The following is a 22,290-nucleotide window of genomic DNA, read 5'->3' as shown; positions in this document are numbered from 1 at the left end:
TGCTTGGGAAAAGTGACATAAGTCAGTTTCCACTAACCTTTTTTGATAATTTATTGACAACTTACACTGGTTTATGTCGATTTGATTTTTTTCTGTATGAATTATTGTAATGGGAGAAATACTTATATATTTTTTTCCAAGCGAGCAGATGTTCCGTTAGTTGTCAATAAATTATCAAAGAAGGTTTGTGGAAACTGACTTATGTCACTTTTCCCGTGCACTACAGATATATTACTGAAGGCCATAAACTTTTTTCAGGAGAGTATTATATTATTTATGTTTTAATAGTTAATATTGATTCAATTTTGGAAAATATAACGGAAATATCACTGATCATTTCTACTTAATATTAACTCCAAAATATAATCTATCCTTCATTCCACTGACAACTTGAAAGAGGTCCGAGAAAATATTAATCTATGGAAAGGGTGTACGCAGTGCTAAGGAGTTTGAGTACCACTGTGTTATAGTAATTACATTTAGAAGAAAATGTTTGGGTTTTCACAGTGTATTTGCATTTAAGTTTCTGAAAGCTTTTGTACTATTTGTAGGTTTCATTATTAGGGTCTATTTGTTAGTATTAGCCAAGTAAAACTGACTCGAGAGTAGGGTATGTTTCAATTTCGTTGCTATATTACTCTGATGAAACCTGTAAGTACTCGTAATTCATATTAGTTGGAAATATGATGTCCAATACACTGCCCATCATAATTATCATCACCATCTTATTTATGTCGTAGCAGTAGCATTAAACATCTACGTAGTGTGTCTCCATCGGATTCTATTCTGCTTCAGGTTCTTCAACTTCTTCAACGTTTCTCTTTCTTCATAATTTCCCAAATATTCGAGTGTCATGTTTGTTTTGGCCTTCCTTTTTCTCTATTCCCTTGAGAATTCTAGACTAAAATCAACTTCCAGATACACTGTGCAAAACTCAATATTTCTTATATACATATTTAGGCTTGATATTTTTGTGAATAGAGCTTTAGTGTGTTATTAATCTCTTAAGTATACGCAATAGTTCAAAGAGAGTCGTTTACGTTCGTTGAATTTGAAGTGCATAGGATGAAATACACCAATATGTATACATTTCATTTATTTGACTTCAGACAGTTATTACATAAAACATAAAATTAACAGTCAATCATCTTGTTTAATAATTCAACAAAACAAAGAAACAAACAATTAAAAATATACACTTATCAGTGCTTGCTGTATCCTCCAGAGGAGAGGTAACTAGGTCCTCTTTGACTCTCACTGCCACCGCTAGCATCAGCTGCTTCAGAGTTACCAGATGCCACCACATTAGGAACAGGGACATTCAAAGTGACTGGCTGAACCACAGGGACGGGTTGAGATACTGGTACTGGTACAGGCTGAGTAATAGGCACGGCATATGGTCGAGCCACAGGGACAGCGACAGGTTGGAATACAGGCACAGGGACAAGTCTGTTTACAGTAACAGGAACTCGTCTGGTGACGGTGATGGGAACGGGTTGAAAGACAGGTACGGGGACAGGAACAGGTCTAGGAACAGCCACAGGGACGCCGACAGGTACAGAAACGGCTCTGGTGACTGGTACAGTGTAAGGCTGAGGTACAGGAACTGGCACTGTTTGAGTGATGAAGTTGACCCGCACACCACCGTTTCCGACGCCGCTGTTCTGTCCGACCCCCAATCCTGAGGCGAGTCCAGATTGACCAAGCGCTGTAGAAGTACTGAGACCTCTGTGAACAAGTACCGCAGGAGTACCTAGTCCGTGTCCAGATGCTCTAGATGGATTGATACCTCCGTGACCAAGTGCAGCAGAACTAATTAGTCCGCCGTGTCCCATTGTTGCAGACGGACTCAGACTTCCGTGGCCAAGAGCAACAGGAGTATTTATAACTTCGTGACCAAGTGTTGCAGAAGTACTCAGACCTCCATATCCAAATGCTACAGGAGTATTTAGTCCTCCGTGACCATATATTGCAGGAGTACTTAGTCCTCCATGACCATGTGCTGCAGAAGTACTTAGTCCTCCATGACCATGTGCCGCAGAAGTACTTAGTCCTCCATGACCATGTGCCACGGAAGTACTTAGTCCTCCGTAACCATGTGCCGCAGAAGTACTTAGTCCTCCATGACCATGTGCCGCAGAAGTACTTATAGCGCCTTGACCAAGTGCTGCAGAACTACTAAGACCTCCATGATCGTACGAATAGTAAGGAGTGCTGATGAATCCGTGGCCACCAGCAGAACTATAGACAGACCCTAGATGGGTACCACGTTTCTGTTTGTCTTCTGCGGCATCAATCGCCAGGATTAAGAGAGACACCTACAAGAAACGGAACAATTACAAATAATAGGTCTAATTTAAAGATGATTGATTTTGATGAATCATGACATTTGCAAGCCTCAACATTCATCACATTTTATTTTTTCAGATCTGTAGTTCGTTCACGATTGTTAAAGGAATAAACATTAAAATATAATTAAACTCCGGATTACTAATTAAGACACTACTTTTAGTAATTCAAATTGCAGCTGGGTTATTCATAGCAATACATCATTATCAAAATATCAAAAGACAGTCCAAGAAGGAAGATGACGATAACAACATCTAGTTCTCTATTCAAAGGGAAAGTTACATTTTGGCATAAAATGTTACATATTGATTCAGAATATTTCGTGGACAAATTTCTAATTTATAAAAACTCTTGAATAACAACCAATGTTCGCCAGATTCAGCCCATGGCTCATTCATTTTAAATGTGAAGCACAATAATAATAATAATAATAATAATAATAATAATAATAATAATAATAATAATAATAATAATAATAATAATAACAATATTAATAATGCTTGTATTTTCCCTGGCAGAGTTGAGGTCATCAGGCCAATATAAAGAACATATCGGAAAAAACATATAACTTAAATGTATTAACTTAAGAAAAATATTGAATGAATGCATATGAATAAAATCACAAAATTAAAGGAAGAGTACATCATCAAAGTACATTTGGCTTTCAAAGATTCTAAGTTCAGTCTTCGTGACATGCAAAAAATATTTAATTCTCTGGCAGGCCTACAGTTACTTCCCAACAGGGAATTGGATGTTGGAAATGGAGCAGTGACAAAACACACATAGGCCTGCTTGATGAATGGATACTTCCTTACTTACTGGCTTTTAAGGATGTTCATTGCCACCCTCACATAAGCCCGCCATTGGTCCCTATCCTAAGCTAGATTAATCCAGTCTCTATTATCTTATCCCACCTCCCTCAAATCCATTTTAATATTATCTTCGCATCTACGTCTCGGCCTCCCCAAAAGTCTTTCTCCCTCCGGTCTCCCAACTAACACTCTATATGTATTTCTGGATTCGCCCATACATGCTGCATGCCCTGCCCATCTCAAACGTCTGGATTTAATGTTCCTAATTATGTCAGGTGAAGAATACAATGCGTGCAGTTCTGTGTTGTGTAACTTTCTCCATTCTCCTGTAACTTCATCCCTCTTAGCCCCAAATATTTTCCTAAGAACCTTATTCTCAAACATCCATAACCTATATTCCTCTCTCAAAGTGAGAGTCCAAGTTTCACAACCATAAAGAACAAACGGTAATATAACTGTTTCATAAATTCTAACTTTCAGATTTTTTGACAGCGGACTGGATGATAAAAGCTTCTAAACTGAATAATAACAGGCATTTATTCTGTGTTTAATTTCCTCCCGAGTGTCATTTATATTTGTTACTGTTGCTCCCAGGTATTTGAATTTTTCCACTTCTTCAAAAGATAAATTTCCAATTTGTATATTTCCATTTCGTACAATATTCTCGTTACGAGACATAATCATATACTTTGTGTTTTCGGGATTTACTTCCAAACCTATCTCTTTACTTGCTTCAAATAAAATTCCCGTGTTTTCCCTAAGAGTTTGTAGATTTTCTCCTACATATTCATGCCATCCGCATAGACAAGCAGCTGATGTAACCCGTTCAATTCCAAACCCTCTCTGTTATCCTGGACTTTTCTAATGGCATACTCTAGGGCAAAGTTAAAAAGTAAAGGTTATAGTGCATCTCCTTGCTTTAGTCCACAGTGAATTGGAAACGCAGCTGACAGTAATTGACCTATACGGACTCTGCCGTATGTTTCACTGAGCCATATTTTAATTAATCGAACTAGTTTCTTGGGAATACCAAATTCAATAAGAATATCATATAATACGTCTCTGTTAACCGAGTCATATACCTTTTTGAAATCTATGAATAACTGATGCACTGAACCCTTTAACTGCCATTTTTTTCTCCATTATCTGTCGAATACAAAATATCTGATCAGTACTTGTTCTATTACGCCTAAAACCACACTGATGATCCCAAATAATTTCATCTACATATGGAGTTAATCTTCTCGAAAGAATATTGGACAAAATTTTGTACGACGTCAACGAAAGTGATATTCCTCGAAAGTTACTACAGTTAGTCTTGCCCTCCCCCTTAAATATAGGTACGATTATGGACTCCTTCCATTGTTCTGGTACAATTTCCTTTTACCAAATAGCAAGTACAAGCTTATAAATTTCGTTAGATAATGCGCTTCCATCCTCTTGTATTAATTCTGCTGAAATTTGATCGATACCCGGAGATTTATAATTTTTCAGATTTTCTATCACAATTTCGACTTCAGAAAGTGTGGGTACGATTATAAATGGCTCAGCAGTTTGTATTTCAATTTCGTCCCGATCATCTTGATGAATGGATAGCCTATTTTATTTATTTATTTATTTATTTACTTACTTTTATTTAATTATTTATTCATTCGGAAGGTGTAAAAATTGTTACTAACAGATGATGATTTAGTAAATCTACGCATCACAATGTAAAATGTTTTCAATTTATCAGCAATAATTTTATATCACGATATTGCATGTTATTTAACTATATATTTAATTAAGTTTTATCATATATTTCGAGTTTTTCATGGGAATACACGTTTATAGAATTTCTGATATACTGAAAAAATTACTTTGAGTATGCGTTTCTCTGCGAAGAGCAATTTACCTTAACTTTCATATGGATGTTATTCATATTCAGTATCCGTAAGTCATGATCCGCTTGTAATAAAATAATTTTTATTTAAATATTACATTGAAGTTACTTTTTATGAACAGTAAATTGTCGTGATAAAAATTATTAAAATTTATTTATATTTTGGTTTCGAATTGAAGTTTCAAGTTACATATCCTCCCGACAGGAGCAAGTAATGGAGGGTCACTTATTGTTAAAAAATTACCACAGAGCTATAAACCACTTTGTTATATAATATGTTGATGAACCACTGAAACAAGGTCTTATTTTTAGAATTGAAAGGAAATTATCGATATACCACTAATGTATTTCAATATTTACATCGTTTTCAATGCAGAAAATTATTAGACATTATTAGAGTATGCGTACAGATATTTCATATCATTTTGTAAAAAAAATTAATTACATTTATATACGGTACTTTTCTTTCTTTCCATTGCCCATCAAGGTTAAGGTCGCTAGAGCCTATTCCGAGACTCATAACTGGCAATATATATTTTTTTAGGTCATCCCACATTTCTTTTGCAGTTTGGTTTACAATAAAATAGGCTTCTGCTTAAATTATATAATTTATAAACGAGATCAAATATTTTTTTCTGAATTATAAAGAATAGCGTTGTGTGCAATCCAGGAAATGAAATTCTAGGTTTTTACCTCTATGGGAATTGAAAGATTTGATTGAAGTGTGTCCTTTGAATAATGGTAAAAGAAAATAAACTGTAAAGAGTAACATTTGCAACGTGATAAATGTACCGAATTTTTGCAAAACGCATGAAATGAATACATATGATAAAGTATATGCCATCTTCTCGGTACTCATTATCATACCCTGTCATAAGATAATTTTATTACAGAAATTGTATTTATACAGTTCATATTAAATAAATGACATGTAAAGCTGCATGTTATCTTCTAAAGCTGTTCAACTTACCAGGATGATTATTCTCATGTCTGCTAGATGTGTTGTGTCAGAGAGAATGATGTTGCAATCTGCAGTAATATGAGCTTATATGCTCATTTGAGCTACGCATGGGCGGTGGAGTGATTGTTGTAAGTTGAATTAAAATAACGATATACATCTGAAAGGGATTTTTATCTCTGTGACATTCCAGCTTCCCGGCGTGATCTGTAAGACTATCACTTCCATTTGAAAGGAGCTGAACATTGTTAATGCTGCCATCCTTGAGTGTTTATGCATTCGTGTATAACTGTTAACCTTGCAAATAATTTCTGCATTCGTGAATCCATTTTGACCAGAAATTGCATTCTAACAAATGATCGTATTTGACTAAGACCGGGAATCCTCTGAATTAGGCTGTAACAGTAAATATAGAATATATTAGTGATATTCAGGTTGCAGAGATTCTTAATGTAAGCCAAAACCAAGGTAGACAAAAACCCGTCATGAATAATCAGTGCTTAAATCTTATATATATTAAGCTGCCTCCCATTGAGGGTAGCCCTTACGGACTCAGTATAACCTCAAAAAACATTATCAACATACAGTAAGTAAACATATATACTAAATTTTAAAGAAGGGAAACAAAGAAAAGGGCATGAAAGAGTAGAATTGCTATTAACGTGGTACCATGTGATTAATTAGAATTTGGCAGGATTTTTTTAACACAATTAACACAATGTCATCCATCAGAGATGTTGGCAGAGCCAACTGCTGTCGAAATTCTTCGAAAAAAACTGGTATAGTCCCTCGAGCACCTATGAGCAAGCCGAATACCTTTTATTATGTTTTCAAAATTTTGTAATATACGTACTACAGCAGTTATTGAAAAATCCGGTATAGTAGAGCAGAAATACTGAGAGCTTCCTTCTACCGCAGCGACCAGGATTCAATCCCCGTCTGGGTTATGGAGGAAATTCCTGTGAACAAAGCAGGCGCGAGGGTTTTCTCTGGGTTCTCCCGTTTCTCCTCACCGTTATCATCAACTTGCCAACATTAATCAACAATCATCCTCACTGTTCGAGGTCCCGAGCTAGTTCTCCGGAAGAATAAAAAACAAATGACTGAAAGTTGTATATATTTCTGTTTTTATAGGTGGACTATTACAGTTATAAATACTGAGAGCTAATTCAGCCTGTCTCTAAGCAAGCCATAATTTTACGATGCAGAATTAAATGTAATCATAACGCTTGACGTGAAAACTAAAAGCCATATCCGACGGCCCAATTCGAAAAGGAAACAACTCAAAATTAAAAGTTTTGAGAAACAACAATCTTCCAGTAACGACCTCTTCCAGTGTACGGCTCTCAACCATGTTTGCGGGCTGCAATATGACAATTCTACCGCCGCAAGCCACTCATCACACAGAAACTGCAGAAACATTACTAGACATCATAGGAACTACAAATCCCCACAAAATAATAACGCACGGACGACTACCGGCGCCTGGGATTTCTGCACATGATATTATATTGATGTCATAGTGTCATGGCGGATAGTGAGTAGACGCTGAAACAACGCTCTCGACTTGAAGCTTCATAGGAGGTGTATAAAAAGTGGTTAAGGAAGTGGCGACATATAGTTAATCTGTTAAGTTGTTCGGCATTGATTAATTTACAATGGGCCCTAAAAAGTGTGACAAAAGTGAGGAAATTGAGGAAACTGTTAAGCGTGTTGTAAATTAAGCTCTACAAGACACCGGTATGCTGCAAATTCTTGCCAACTTGATAAAAGAAACTGTAACGAATTCAGTTGTGACTGAACTACAGAAGACAATTGAATTCAATAGCGAAGTAATAAGTGAGTTGAAAAGTGCTTTGGTAAAAAGGGGCGAAAAAATCGAAGCCCTGGAAGCTAAAGTGGACGAACTAGAACAATATCAACGTAGGCAGTGGAAGAACAGGAGGCAGAAGACACCGACAAGTTGGTTATGGAGGTAGGAAAACGGATCGGAGTAGATGTGAATGTGATGGATATTGATAGGAGCCATAGGATTGGCAGGCGCGACGTTGGCAATGATAGGCCTATACCTATCATTGTCAAGTTCGTGAGTTATCGGAAGAGGAGTGAAGTGTTCAAAAATAAGCGCCTACTTAAAAAAAACTGGTGTAACGATTCGAGAAGACCTGACCAGAATCCGCATACCATCCTGAAAGAAGCCATTACTAAGTTTGGAGTGAATAGTGTGTGGACTCAGGACGGTGTTATCATAGTGAACAGAGGTGACTCGAAGCGACGTGTGACATGCTGGAGCGATCTTCGCAACATTTAGAAGTCGAGAGTTTTGTATCACGACACAAGGTTTAATTCTGTTAAATCTAGTTATAATTACATAGTACTTAAGCCTATCTACTTTTTTTTTGCTTTCTTATTTAATATTAACTTACTAGCTGTTAGTTTTTATTGACAGGAAAAGTGTTGTGAAAGTAGTGATAGTCTTGATTGAAACTTTTAACAAAAAGGTAGAAGTAGTGTAGTTTAGACTAGTAGTGTAATATTCTTAGAGTTGGTAGAAGTGGACCCTTGTCAAACGGAAATTCTGACAGTCTCTGACAATGACACTGACCTTCATAATTCCCCTCCCCTTACCAGTAACAACCTGCCCCAGCAGACGGCAGATATCTTAAGGTGCGTACACACTTAGCGAACGAACAACGAACGAATGATGAAGCAAAACTTCGTTGTTCGTTCGCTGTTTGAAGCGACGTACAAATCATCAGCAAATTGTCAGAAAACATTCACATTCGCTGATTATCCGCTATAAAGGCAGACGAAAATATAATTATAGCAAGTGCAGGCCTGTTTCATAAACACAGTAATAATATTAAGTAATAGTATTGCAGTCATGAAAACAATTTTATTAACCGACTAAATTCTGTTTCATAAACGTTTTGCACGAGTCATAAAATACGTACAGTAGCCAGATGATTTGAGGTTAAGGCTGACAAACATAACCAAGTTGGTCTGCACTCTACAGCTATTTATATTATTCTCTCTGTTAACAGTTGTTGAATGAAATAAGTTTTGAAGTACTATCTTTAATAGCAACAACAGAGTAAATCGTAATATGTATGAAGGTTTGGGAGACAATTTATTTCAGATAAGATTGTAAATCACTGCGACTCGAAGTTATTGTTTCTGTTATTTGATTCAGTTGATTTACGAGTAAAAGAAACAATATGATAAATCTAAAATATTGTGAACAGATATTTATCATTCCTAATTGTTCACGTCTCTGCTGTTGTAAAGTTTGCAATTCCAAAAACAGTGTATCAGTGACAGAAGCGTGTGTGTGCGCGCGCGTGTGTAAAAATTGGACCTCGTTATCTAAAGAAGTACCATATGAAAATGTTAAGCAGTGAAAACTTTTGATGACAATATTGTACCAGCCTTAAGGACAGTGTTTAACGACAGGGTTAGTGGACCCTGCAAAGCGTCTTATGTAAGATATTTCAAGTTCCGTTATAATTCGGAATACTGCGCAAGTACTTATATAAAAAGGCTTAAAATTATTGGTGCAAGCGTAAATAAATACACATAAAAATTACTCTTTTACCAAAAATAAATAAGTAATGCAATAACGACATAAGTACTTACGCGGTGAAGTCGTTCCTAGAAAATATAGTGTTTGAGTTTGAAGGTGTGGATGTTGCAGAAGATTAATGTTATGACGAAATTAATAAAAATACTGAAATTGTCTTAATGGGTTTTTATTGCTGATTATGTTGTAAGTAGTATTTTCAAGAAGTTACCTGACTATACAAAATGCAAATACATATGTTCTAATTAGAGATTGTGATGTGGAATTGTGGATACGGTACCTATAAATCTCGTAAGTTAATTTTAGTTTATGCCCTCAATAGGGGTGGTTTAAAGTAGTCCACATATTTTGTAATAGATCTACTTGTTGATATATGTCTGCAAAAGATTTTGGCTCACCAAGATCTTCACAATGTTAATTAGTGAAGAGTATATAGATTCAGGTTGTCACAAGTATACACTGAAAAAACATTTCAATAGGTACAGAAAATATTAATATTACTGTATTTTGTTATGTAGATGTCACATAGGCATATATTTCTGAACAATTATTATAATTTAAAAAATGACGAGAAAGGAGGGAAAAACGTTAAGTTCAATCATTCAAATAACATAAAATAATGTAAAATATACAGTAATTACTTTCTAACAGTTCTATACTGTAATTGAATTTAATTTAGGTTTCATCCTTTCCAATTGTTCTTCTTTTACAATTAGATGAGATAGTTTTCAATTTCAGCCTGGTCCACCTACATTGGCGTCTATGACAGTTTGTAAGTATTTGTAAGTATGGAGAGGGACTTTGTTAGTCATTCATTTTGTCTCTTATGCTTTTTAAAATGGGGAAAAGACGTGAAAATAACTTGAAGGAACAGAGTTTTTTGCGAAAAGTTCTCGAATTGAAAGGTCAACTATTTCATTATATTCGTAACTTTCTTGCATATGGTTGTAGGATATTCGTTGTCTAAAATTTCTTGGACGTCGGACAAACACTCCCTCTTCATCACTATTTGAGTCAGAATTATCCATTTCAAATGGTTTCATGGTTTTATCTTCAAAATCTAACCCTACATTGGCATTTACTTTTTACAAATTATTAAACTATTACTTAAAATACAGTCATGGAACTAACGTTAATATTATTAATAAATTTAATTATCTTTGCTGCTTTATGAAACACTTTAGTAATATTATTATTTATTTTAGTAATAATATGAGCGTTTACAGTAATAAATAATATTATTAAATATTACTTTTACGAAACAGAACAGTAATAATATTACTTAATGTTATTACCTTTTTAGTAATATTACTGTTATGAAATAGGCCCCAGGGGAAAGTTTCAGTACACGGATACCTCACTGACAATAATTATCTTAAAATATTAAAAAGAGAGATTTGTCTGTGTTTGTCGTATGCGTATCATGCTTACGAAAAGACACTTTTCAATGCCAATAATTTATTTTGTGTGCACAAGGTTGGAACTTTGTTTTTTCTGGGCGTGAATTTGTCCAAAAGGAACGACATATGTTTATACGCGAACCAAGTTGACTCGTACACTTCATCACTCCCCATTCCAGAACGTTTTATGGAATTCTGTCTTTCACTCCAGAATGATGTCAGTAGGGATTCAATTTTCTTTTTGACTTCTGCTCCCTACAATAAACAAAAAACATATATCTACTGAAAATAAATAAACAAAAATAATTTTCAAATTTTGCACGTGTTTTACTCGCCTATCTTGCAGCTAAACATCTTTCCAATAGGTTCCCAAACATCATGTTTTCTTATTTTATTGTGGTAAGTAGGATACTTGGGATTCCATGAAGTTTCCTGCTCCCTATATGCATTAATAAGATTTATAACAGCGTCTTCCGTCCACTCCAGTTTCGACATCCTGTTAGTGAAATTGAACTAAGCGCTGCGTTCTGCTACGAACTGCAAGCTACAGTGGCAAATCCCGTCCACAACGAATACCAACTTCCTTTGATGTACCGACAAGCGACGGATCACTTCCGAAGGCAAACCAAACGATCGGTTTGCCTTTGCTGCGACGTACACACGTACCGATTTCAATCAACGAATGCAATCGTTTGTCGTTCGTTCGTTGTTCGTTCGCTAAGTGTGTACGCACCTTTACAGGCCGCTTTCTCTTTCCACCCCAATGCCCTTCGAGTCGCACACATAAACGCTCAAAGTATTTTAGCACACATTGACGACTTTTACGCTATATTTTCCCCACTAAACTTGCACGCCATCTTAATTTCTGAGACCTGGCTTCAACCATCTTTATCCTCTTCCCTAATTCACCTCGACGGATACAATCTACTTCGCAACGATCGCTTAAATAAGCGGGGAGGTGGTGTTGACGCCTTCATTAAGGTGCAATTCCTATGATGCGGCTGACGCACGCGGCTGACGGATTGCGTCTGACGCACTACACTGCTACAATGGAATGTTAGGGAAATGATTCCTATGCTGCGTCAGCTGCTTGCGTCGACCGCAGTGCAAGTTGAGCCGCACGGCTGTACCCCTTCGAGAGCAGTACAGACGCAGCCGCAGTGCGTCTGGGAGAAAAGAGCCTCTATTTTCCGTGCTGTATAATGTCTGATACGGTAGATTTATTTACCGTTCTGGAAGATGAAAAACTGGTCGAAAGCTTTTTTTCGTTCTCATAATTTGTGCAAAGCCTCACCACACGTATATTTATTTAAATTGCCCTGGGTTTCCGTGTAGATTGATTAGATAAGTTTCAATAATTTTTTTAAATATCGTATAATATTTTTTTAAATAAAAAAATTAAGAAACTGAAAAAAAAAATACTGAACTGAACTTTCAACTGTCTATCACAAAATCTTCGTCGCAAGGAGCATTTTATAGGAATGAAATGCTGAAAATTGAAAATGTGAGAAAACAACGCAAAACTGAGCGTGTCGCAGCTGGAATTTAAAGCACCACGGGACTTTTAAAATTGGAGTATGGACTTAAAAATAAAATTGTGATTTTTGAGAGAATTTCTTCAAAATTCACTCATGGTTACCTTTGGAAACAAATGGGAGAATTTGTCGAGAGAGCAGGTAAGAAAAATATCATCTATCCTAAATTTATATAGTTTATTAGCATTATGTGACACATTTGTATTGTTGTAAACATGTTGTACAATGTGTAAATAACTAGCTTAGTGAGTTCTAATAATACGATTATTTTGCCCGTATACTGTCCCTGCGTAACTACTGAAATATTTCGTAAATGAATCTCGCACATAAAATCCATCAATATTCGCAAACCTAACACCCTTAGCAAGTGGTATAAGATTTTTAGATGGTGATGGTTAATTAGGGTCTACTTCATAATAAAGTCTAAACTACGATAAACTGTGAAGTGTAGTAACTTAATTAATAATTAAATTGTTATTTTTAATGTCACAGAAGCATATCCAATATTCAGTGTGACGATACAAGCACTCAAGAAGACGACATACTAATGATGGAAGACACTGCAACGGAGGACGCTAGTGCACCATAAACTTCTCAAATCACAAATAATACTTCAACATAGAATGTGGACAGAACTGTGAATTCACTACGACCACCGAGTAAACGCCAAAGACACCACGAAAAAACTATAGGCTTGCTGGAGGATAGGCGTATCGATAGAAAAAATATCATTGACAGTTTGAGTCAGAATCACGATGATGACATTGATTAAAGTATTGCGATACCCGTAAAAAAACTGAGATCAAATTTGATTCATGAGGTGAAAATGAGATCAATGCAGATGGTTTTTGACTTGGAAAGTCGCTACACAAGCCCTTTCATTTTGCCACCGGAACCTTCAGCATCAACAAGCACTAGTAGTTGGATGACATGATCAACTTTGAATATCAGTAATCATTCAATCGTCCGTAACTCTTATGACTACACGGGATTTGAAACCAGGGAACTTTCCAATCACTGTGATTGTTTTTCAGTGTTAAAATATAAAAATTGATTAAATTACTACAGTTTATACCAATAAAGTATTTTTACTTTACAGTTTTTTCATTGTTACATTTCAATGTTGCAAGAAAAAATTGATTAAATATATCACTACAATACTACTATAAAGCATTTATACTTTACATACCTCAGTGTTATGGCTAACTTTTATTCATGAGTTATAGGGTACAGATATCTACTTGAAGAATCTTTCTTGAGATCGTCTTTGATCAGATCGAGAACACAGTTGAACTGAGCAATGTTTATTCTAAAAACTCCCGAAATATCTTGTCATCTTGTAACATGTGCCGATTAATTAATATTGTAAAAAACTTTCCTCCCGCCTTGTTCTAAATATGGGATATACTTCAGCGTTTCCCTCATTTATTTGTTGGAGCAGAATTTCTTCCCCTTCATTTTCTTCCAATAGCAATTGAGGACCTAGCATTCTAAACGTGTTAAGTGCAAAAAAAAAAAAAAAAACAACTTTCTGAGATATTGATGAAAAACACACTGCGCAATGCATGTTGAGATACCTACAACATCTTCTTTCGGCGCACGAATGAGTCACTTACAGTTGAGCTACAACAAAGACAATTTAATATCATATTCTCATATGGATGTTCCTTCCTTAGGTTGAATAAAATGAAATTCGAAAAATTGGAACTTTGCATATTTAGAATGTCAGGTCTTCAAATATAACAATAAATCGCTTTCACTCATTGTGCAAGTATCCTCTCACTACCAAAAGACCGCACGCGTCTGACGTTTCATAGGAATCGCCTACTAATGCGTCAGCCGTGAACGTCAGACGCACTACGTCAGCCGCATCATAGGAATTACACCTTTAGATCGGATCTCGAGCCCAAAGTTATTCACCAATCCTCCGGCGAATATTCCTCTCGCCCTGAATTTCTCTTCGTAGAAATACGAGTTACTTTTCAGAAATGTTTGCTGTGTATTGTTTATAAGCCTCCGAAGGTTAATTTTTTAGCTGACCTGGAGACATCCCTACAGATCCTATTGCCATATTATGAACATGTAATCGTTATGGGTGATTTTAATACAAATCTACTTGCCGCTGACTCAATACAGACGACACAACTAAAGACAATGTTCCATGCTTGTGATATGACTATCCTTCCACTTGAACCACTCATCATACCGCCTACTCAGAAACGCTCCTTGACTTAATCATCACCAATAATCCTGCCAAAGTTCTCTCACATGGACAGCTACCTGCGTCTGTAATATCTTCCCACGATATATTATATGTAATATACGCATTGCAGTGTCCCAAATTGACAACCAAAATAGCTACTTATAGAGACCTAAAACGTATTGGCAATTCTGCTTTAATAGACGACGCATTACGTACACCCTGGGACGCAATATGGAAGTTGCGAACTGTGGACGAGAAGATAGAACAGCTAAATAACTTTATTATAGACTTGTATGACCGACATGCTCCTCTAAAAACTAGACGTGTGAGAAGACTGCCTGCGCCGTGGATGACTGCTGACATACGCAACATGATGGCTGAACGAGATTCGGCATATCGAAAATATAGACGAGACAAAAACGAAACTAATTTTAACAGGTACAAGCAACTGAGAAACAACCAGCCAGACTGTTAGGAATGCTAAAATCCGACATGCATACAGCCTTATTGAACTAGGAACTAGCCCCTCCACCCTTTGGAAACATGTGCAGACAATGGGATTAAGACAAAGGCCCAGGTAGACGGCAACTCAATCTCACTGGAACGGCTCAATGACCACTTTACGAAAACTCACACTACAACCCTTAGCCCCATTGTGAAACAACAGACAATCGAAGAACTCTTAAACCTACGGACCAACCCCTCAAGGGAAAAATTTCTCTTTTGGTATATTACGCAATCTGACGTAAAGAAAGCCCTGAAACGAATCACAACTAAAGCAGCAGGACCAGACCACGTCAATATTTCGTTATTAAACAAAATCATAGACGTAATACTACCGACTGTCACCCACATTTTCAATGCCTCAATTATGACTTCGACTTACCCACAGCAATGGAAACTCGCTTTTGTCCACCCAGTTCCCAAGACCAAAACACCGACATCTTATAACGACTACAGACCTATCAGCATCCTACCTGCCCTATCCAAAGCATTGGAGCGCATTGTACACAAGCAACTGACAGAATACTTAAACAAATACAAACTTCTCGACTCCTATCAATCAGGTTTCAGGGCCGGACATAACACAAGTACAGCATTACTTAAAATCACAGAAGACCTACGCGAGGCCCGGGACGAACGTAAATTGACAATAATGACTTTACTTGACTTCAGCAAAGCCTTCGATTCTGTAGACATTGACTTGTTAATATGTAAACTCAGAAGACTACACATAGAAGAGAACGTTGTCCTGTGGTTTGACTCTTACCTTAATGGCCGCCAACAAAGTGTGATAGCTGGAAATCGTTCTTCTCCTTGGCAGGCCGTAAGGTCAGGGATCCCACAGGGATCAGTTCTTGGCCCTTTACTATTTACAATTTATATCAACGACATATCAGAATCTCTAAAGTACTGCCGACACCATCTCTATGCAGACGACCTTCATATATACATAAAATTCCACACTGACGAAATAAATGATGCAATAACTAAAATTAATGACGATCTGGACTCAATCTGGACATGAACACGGAAATTCCGACTTAAACTAAATCCAGAAAAATCACAGTCAATCATTGTGGGCCATTCACGTTTGTTAAGCACTATTACCATACCAAATTTGTCCCCGATTAAAATACACGGCACCGAAATTCCGTTCAGTGAATCAGTAAAAAATCTAGGTATTTATATGGATAAAAGTTTAAATTGGAACATTCAAGTTGCAGAAACCTGCAGAAAGGTATTTTCATTAATCCACTCGATTAGACGATTGAAGAATTTTCTACCCTTTTCCATGAAAAAAGTGTTAGTGCAAACACTCGTGATGCCCCACTTCGATTACTGTGATATTCTGCTTACTGACCTAAGCCTTACTTCGGCGCAGAGACTACAACGTGTTCATAATATGTGCGTCCGTTTCGTCTGCAATATTCGCCGGGCTGATCACGTAACACCATCCCTCGAAATGTTGTCCTGGCTCCGTCTAGAAAATCGTATGAAAATCCACTGTCTTTCCCTTCTCTTTCACATATTGCATTTCTCCACTCCTGTCTATCTTGCGTCTCGTTTTCAAAATTTATCCACCCATCATAACCTAGACACACGATCACAACACTCCTCAATATTATCCATTCCCTCCCACCGAACATCCTCATATTCATCTTCTTTCACTGTGCTGTTCCTCGACTTTGGAATTCCCTACCGAGTAATGTCAGGGACTGTCAGACATCAAATCAATTTAAGAATAGGCTAACGAGATATTTTTCTAACAATTATTGTCAACAATAATAGCTGTTTCAGGTTTCTCAATGTTTAATGGTTATATATATCACAGATAAATATCTAAATTATCTCATTATTATTATTACTATTATTATTATTACTATTATTATTATTATTATTATTATTATTACCATTATTATTATCATTATTATTATAACTATTTCTTACCAGTGTTTATTATTGTCACACTAACATTAGTTATCCAATTTTCATTATTTACTTTCATGTCGTTTTATGATCTAGATATTAATGTAATAACTATGTAACCAAATGTATTTAATTATAATTAGAGTCTGGCTGGGCGGAAGAGAAGGCCTACTGGCCTTAGCTCTGCCAGATTAAATAAATTATTATTATTATTATTATTATTATTATTATTATTATTATTATTATTATATTTGTAGATTATGCATTGTAGTGTCCTAAGGCAACACCAAAACGCATTCAGTATAGAGAACTGCGACATATCAACGACGCCTCTTTAATTTCTGATGCGTTATTACTGCCATGGCGTGATATTTGGACTCTCCGTACAGTAGACGAAAAAAGTACAAGCTTTTAACAACTTTGGTATTACATTATATGACAAACATGCCCCAATAAAAACTAGACGTATTACGAGACCTCCAACTCCCTGGATGACTACAGAAATCCGATCACTGATGAGACACAGAGACGAAGCTTTTCGGAAATTCAAGAGCCTAAAAAGTGACACAAATTTCTTGCGGTACAAGCGACTAAGAAATATGACCATACAGACGATTAGAAATGCTAAGCTTAGACATGCTTACAGAATCATTGAACCTGCTATTAGAGCATCCGATATGTGGAGAAATGTTAGGTCAATGGGACTGGGACAATCTAAGTCAGAAATTGACAATACTATTTGTCTAGATGATCTAAACAATTACTTCACATCCACCGCTACCCACGCACCTGACGCCGCAACGAAACAACAGACTATTAATGAATTAATCTCTACACCCGTCCCAGCACGAGACGAGACAAGTTCTTCTTTTCCTACACACCTTCTGACGTAAAATCAGCACTAAAGCGCATCAAGTCAAAATCACAAGGAGTAGACAATATAAATATAGAACTTCTGAACAAAATTATGGACATAATTCTTCCGACACTAACCCATATATTCAATGCATCCATAATGACTTCACATTATCCAGACATATCGAAAAAGGCTATTGTTCGTCCCCTTCCTAAAATTAAGCTACCTGTAACACCTAATGACTATATACCAATTAGTATTCTTCCTGTTCTCTCAAAATCTTTGGAACGAATTGTGCACAAACAACTGACAGATTACCTCAATACTCACAATATTCTTGACCCTTATCAATCAGGCTTCAGAACGGGACACAGCACATCGACTGCACTGCTTAAAGTGACTGAGGATACACGTGAAGCTTTAGACAAAGGACAGATCACAATATTAACACTTTTAGACTACTCCAAAGTCTTCGACACTGTAGATGTTGAGTTACTAATTGCAAAATTATGAGCACTGCTTTTTTCTGATAATGCCTTAGCGTGGATGGACTCCTATCTTCGTGAACGCCAACAGTGCCTGTCCATTAATAATCGTTATTCCACTTGGCGTACCACGAAGACTATTTTCTACTTATATTAATGATATTTCTTCTAATCTAACATACTGTCGACACCATATTTATGCTGACGACATAAAAATCTATCTGCATACTCGACCTAATAACATAAATTACGCTATAACTAAAATTAATGACGATTTGAATTCAATATCCATATGGTCGAAAACGCACGGACTTAATCTAAATGCAAGTAAATCGCAGGCTATCTTAATAGAATATCAAAGATCGAAGTGTGACAAACAAAATTTGCCACCGATAGTTGTAAATAATACTACTATTCCATACAGCTCGACTGTGAAGAATCTTGGCATTTATATGGATTGTCACCTGGAATGGAATGAACAAGTGAATCACACTTCCAAAAAATATTTTCTATTATTCACTCATTAAAGCGACTGAAGCACTTTCTTCCTGATAAATTAAAATTAATCAAGATTCAAAATGGATAAAATTAATCCTTGTACAAACACTCGTGATGCCACACTTTGACTACTGCGATATTATATTAAGTAACCTAAATGCAAATTTGAGCAGCAGGCTATAACGTGTGCATAATGCACACAATGTAATATTCGTAAGTATGATCATGTTTCCCCGTCTTTCCAAACTCTGTCTTGGCTAAGGCTAAGCGATTGACGAGCCCTGCATTCTCTTGTTCACTTATTTCAAATTCTGCGCACCGCTACCCCAAACTATTTGGCTTCTCGTTTTCAAACTTTATCCGCATATCATCAGCTAAGTTCAAGATCTCATCATAACAATTTACTCATTATACCCTACCACAAGACATCGTTATATTCTTCATCTTATACAGTTTCAGTTGCTAGAAATTGGAACTCGCTACCGAGTGATGTAAGGGGTTGTTGGACAATAACTTCATTTAGGTCAAAATTACATAAATTCTTACTTAAGAAATTAACTGCTGATTAATATTTATTACATATAATGAAACTAATATCTGTCCATTCTTATTAATATCATTAATTTCTCTAAATAGATTTCCAAAACCTCTAATTGCAATTACATTAATATTCTCATTATAGAAATGTATTTTAGTTATATATATTTTTTTTCTCCATGTAACATAGTTCTAGTAAGCTTATATTAAATTAATTTTCATCATTTTACTAGCTATCTCAAATTAATTATAATTGATTGAATTAAATTAGCTCATAAATTAAGTTACTACTTTACCTTATAGGTTTATATAAATATAAATATGTAGTCTACTAGTCGTTAACTTAAGTGAAGAATATTGCTGGAGAACCTTTTAAGTGTAGTGTAAATACTCGTAATTTAAATATGTATTGTATTCATTAAGGCTGGTTGAGTGGAAGAGAAAGCCTTATGGACTTAACTCTGCCAGCGAAAATAAAACATTATTATTATTATTATTATTATTATTATTATTATTATTATTATTATTATTATTAAACCTGAGTTTTGAAGGTTTATGTTGCTGTGAAAAATCAAAGGATAATTGAAATTACTCCAAATTCTATTAAAGCTGTTTTGTATATGCTGTAAGTTTCAAATTAGAGTGTGTTAGTTGCATTTTTCACAGCAACATGAAGCAATGGGTCCCCTTACACCCGGCTCATTCTGGTGTTCCGCAGATATTCTGGATATGAACATTTTTTCTTCCTTCAGAAGGATTTTTATTTTTTTATGTGGCAATGTCAAAAATACCTATGATTGAGGTTCTGGTTGATATGCAGGGTGAATCTTCTCATCCTGCGGATTGGTAATTAGGCAAACCTGCATTTTACAGACGATGCGAAATGCAGGTGTTCACATCGCATTTACCAGCTCGTCCGATAAGGGTACAATGTTGACCTGCGTTAATGTGTTGTGATTGCGCAACGGTTAACACGCTGGATTGTCCAGGTTCAAATCACGGCTCTGGATACATATTTTTTTCTTCCTAATCTACTTATGTTTTGAAACGTTCTATAAAAGCACGTTTTCTTCTGAATGCGTAGAACATTCTAGACATTGAATTTGCCTATAAATAGGTGGTTCCAGCTGCTCGTGCTCAGTTATACGACGGCCGAAAGTTATACGACGCCGCAGGGGACTGTGTTTACGATATAGTCTGCAAAAGCCGGTAATGCATAACTTCTCAATTCACAGGATGAGAATATTTACCCGGTACATCTATTATCAGGCAGTACATCTCACTTGACGATATGCGCCAGAGGAAGAACAATTGTTTATACGCATCTGAAGACTGATTAGTGGAATAGTAGCTAATCGGCGATGTATGCATTGGAGGAGGAAAGGAACTGGCCACTATACCACATTATCTCCTGGCCTAGTTGCCTCATGAGTGATGCCTTATTGGTGTTACTTATGATGTTCAAACCTGTCTTCGGACATTTGACTAAACAACAACAACGTCACAAACTCATTGCCATTTATTCTTGTCGGTACAACTTATACATTCGTTCAATTGTTGATTTCTTTTTCAGAACAAGAATATTATACAAAGACTATATTGATATTAGAGTATTATTTGTTCTACTATTTTAATATCAGTGGTGTTGTAATATCTGTAGTGCTTGGAAAAAGTGACATAAGTCATTTTCCACTAATCTTTTTTGATAATTTATTGACAACTTACACTGGTTTATGTCGATTTGTTATGAATTATTGTAATGGGAGAAATACTTATATATTTTTTTCCAAGCGAGCAGATGTTCCGTAAGTTGTCAATAAATTATCAAAAATGGTTTGTAGAAACTGACTTATGTCACTTTTCCCGAGCACTGCAGATATATTACTGAAGGCCATACACTTTTTTCGGGAGAGTATTATATTCTTTATGTTTCAATAGTTAATATTGATTCAATTTTGCAAAATATAACGGAAATATCACTGATCATTTCTACTTAATATTAACCCCAAAATATAATCTATCCTTCATTCCACTGACAACTTGAAAGGGGTCCGAGAAAATATTAATCTATGGAAAGGGTGTCCGCAGTGCTAAGAAGTTTGAGAACCACTGTCTTATAGTAATTGTGTTTAGAAGAAAATGTTTGGGTTTTCACAGTGTATTTGCATTTAAGTTTCTGAAAGATTTTGGACTATTTACAGGTTTCATTATTAGGGTCTATTTGTTAGTATTAGCCAAGTAAAACGGGCTCAAGAGAGTAGGGTATTTTTCAATTTCGTTGCTATATTACTCTGATGAAACCTGTAAGAACTCGTAATTCGAATGAGTTGGAAATATGGTGTCCAATACACTGCCTATCATAATTATCATCACCATCATCTTATTTATGTCGTAGCAGTAGCATTGAACATCCTCGAAATGTCTCTCCATCGGATTGTGTTCTGCGTCAGGTTCATCAACTTATTCAACGTTTCTCTTTCTTCGTAATACCCCAAATATTCGAGTGCCATGTTTGTTTTGCCTTTCCTTTTTCCCTATTCCCTTGAGAATTCTAGACTAAAACATCTTTCAGAGACACTGTGCAAAACTCAAAGAATATTTCTCATATATATACTTATACATATTTAGGCTTGATATCTTTGTGAATGGAGCTTTATTGTCTTATTTTTGTCTTAAGTATACTCAATAGTTCAAAGAGAGTCGTTTACGTTCGTTGAATGTGAGGTGCATAGGATGAAATACACAAATATGTATACATTTCATTT

The 22,290-nt window shown here is 35.9% G+C and overlaps 1 protein-coding gene across 1 annotated transcript; it reads right to left on the bottom strand.

Moving 5' to 3' along the window:
- Positions 1-1,079: 1,079 nt before the first annotated feature.
- LOC138698932 (uncharacterized) lies at positions 1,080-15,663 on the bottom strand. Its single transcript, XM_069825130.1, has 3 exons — positions 15,606-15,663; positions 6,014-6,072; positions 1,080-2,318 (listed from the first exon to the last, which is right to left on the bottom strand). The coding sequence occupies exons 1-3, from the start codon at positions 15,661-15,663 to the stop codon at positions 1,203-1,205; spliced, it is 1,233 nt and encodes a 410-aa protein (XP_069681231.1). The 3' UTR covers positions 1,080-1,202.
- Positions 15,664-22,290: the final 6,627 nt, after the last annotated feature.

This window comes from Periplaneta americana, chromosome 4 (genome assembly GCF_040183065.1).
Source record: "Periplaneta americana isolate PAMFEO1 chromosome 4, P.americana_PAMFEO1_priV1, whole genome shotgun sequence".
NCBI classification, from domain to species: Eukaryota; Metazoa; Arthropoda; class Insecta; order Blattodea; family Blattidae; genus Periplaneta; species Periplaneta americana.
Note: the sequence above shows the minus strand (reverse complement) of the source record. Positions and strands in the feature narration are given on the sequence as shown.

Bases quoted from the DNA above. Each gene is read 5' to 3' on its own strand.
- LOC138698932 (XM_069825130.1), bottom strand. From the start codon at position 15,663: ATGTCGGTGTTTTGGTCTTGGGAACTGGGTGGACAAAAGCGAGTTTCC. The intron at 6,073-15,605 runs GTAAGTCGAAGT...ATATTACTGCAG, and splicing joins GCGAGTTTCCATTGCTGTGG to ATTGCAACATCATTCTCTCT. The intron at 2,319-6,013 runs GTAAGTTGAACA...CGTTTCTTGTAG, and splicing joins ACATGAGAATAATCATCCTG to GTGTCTCTCTTAATCCTGGC.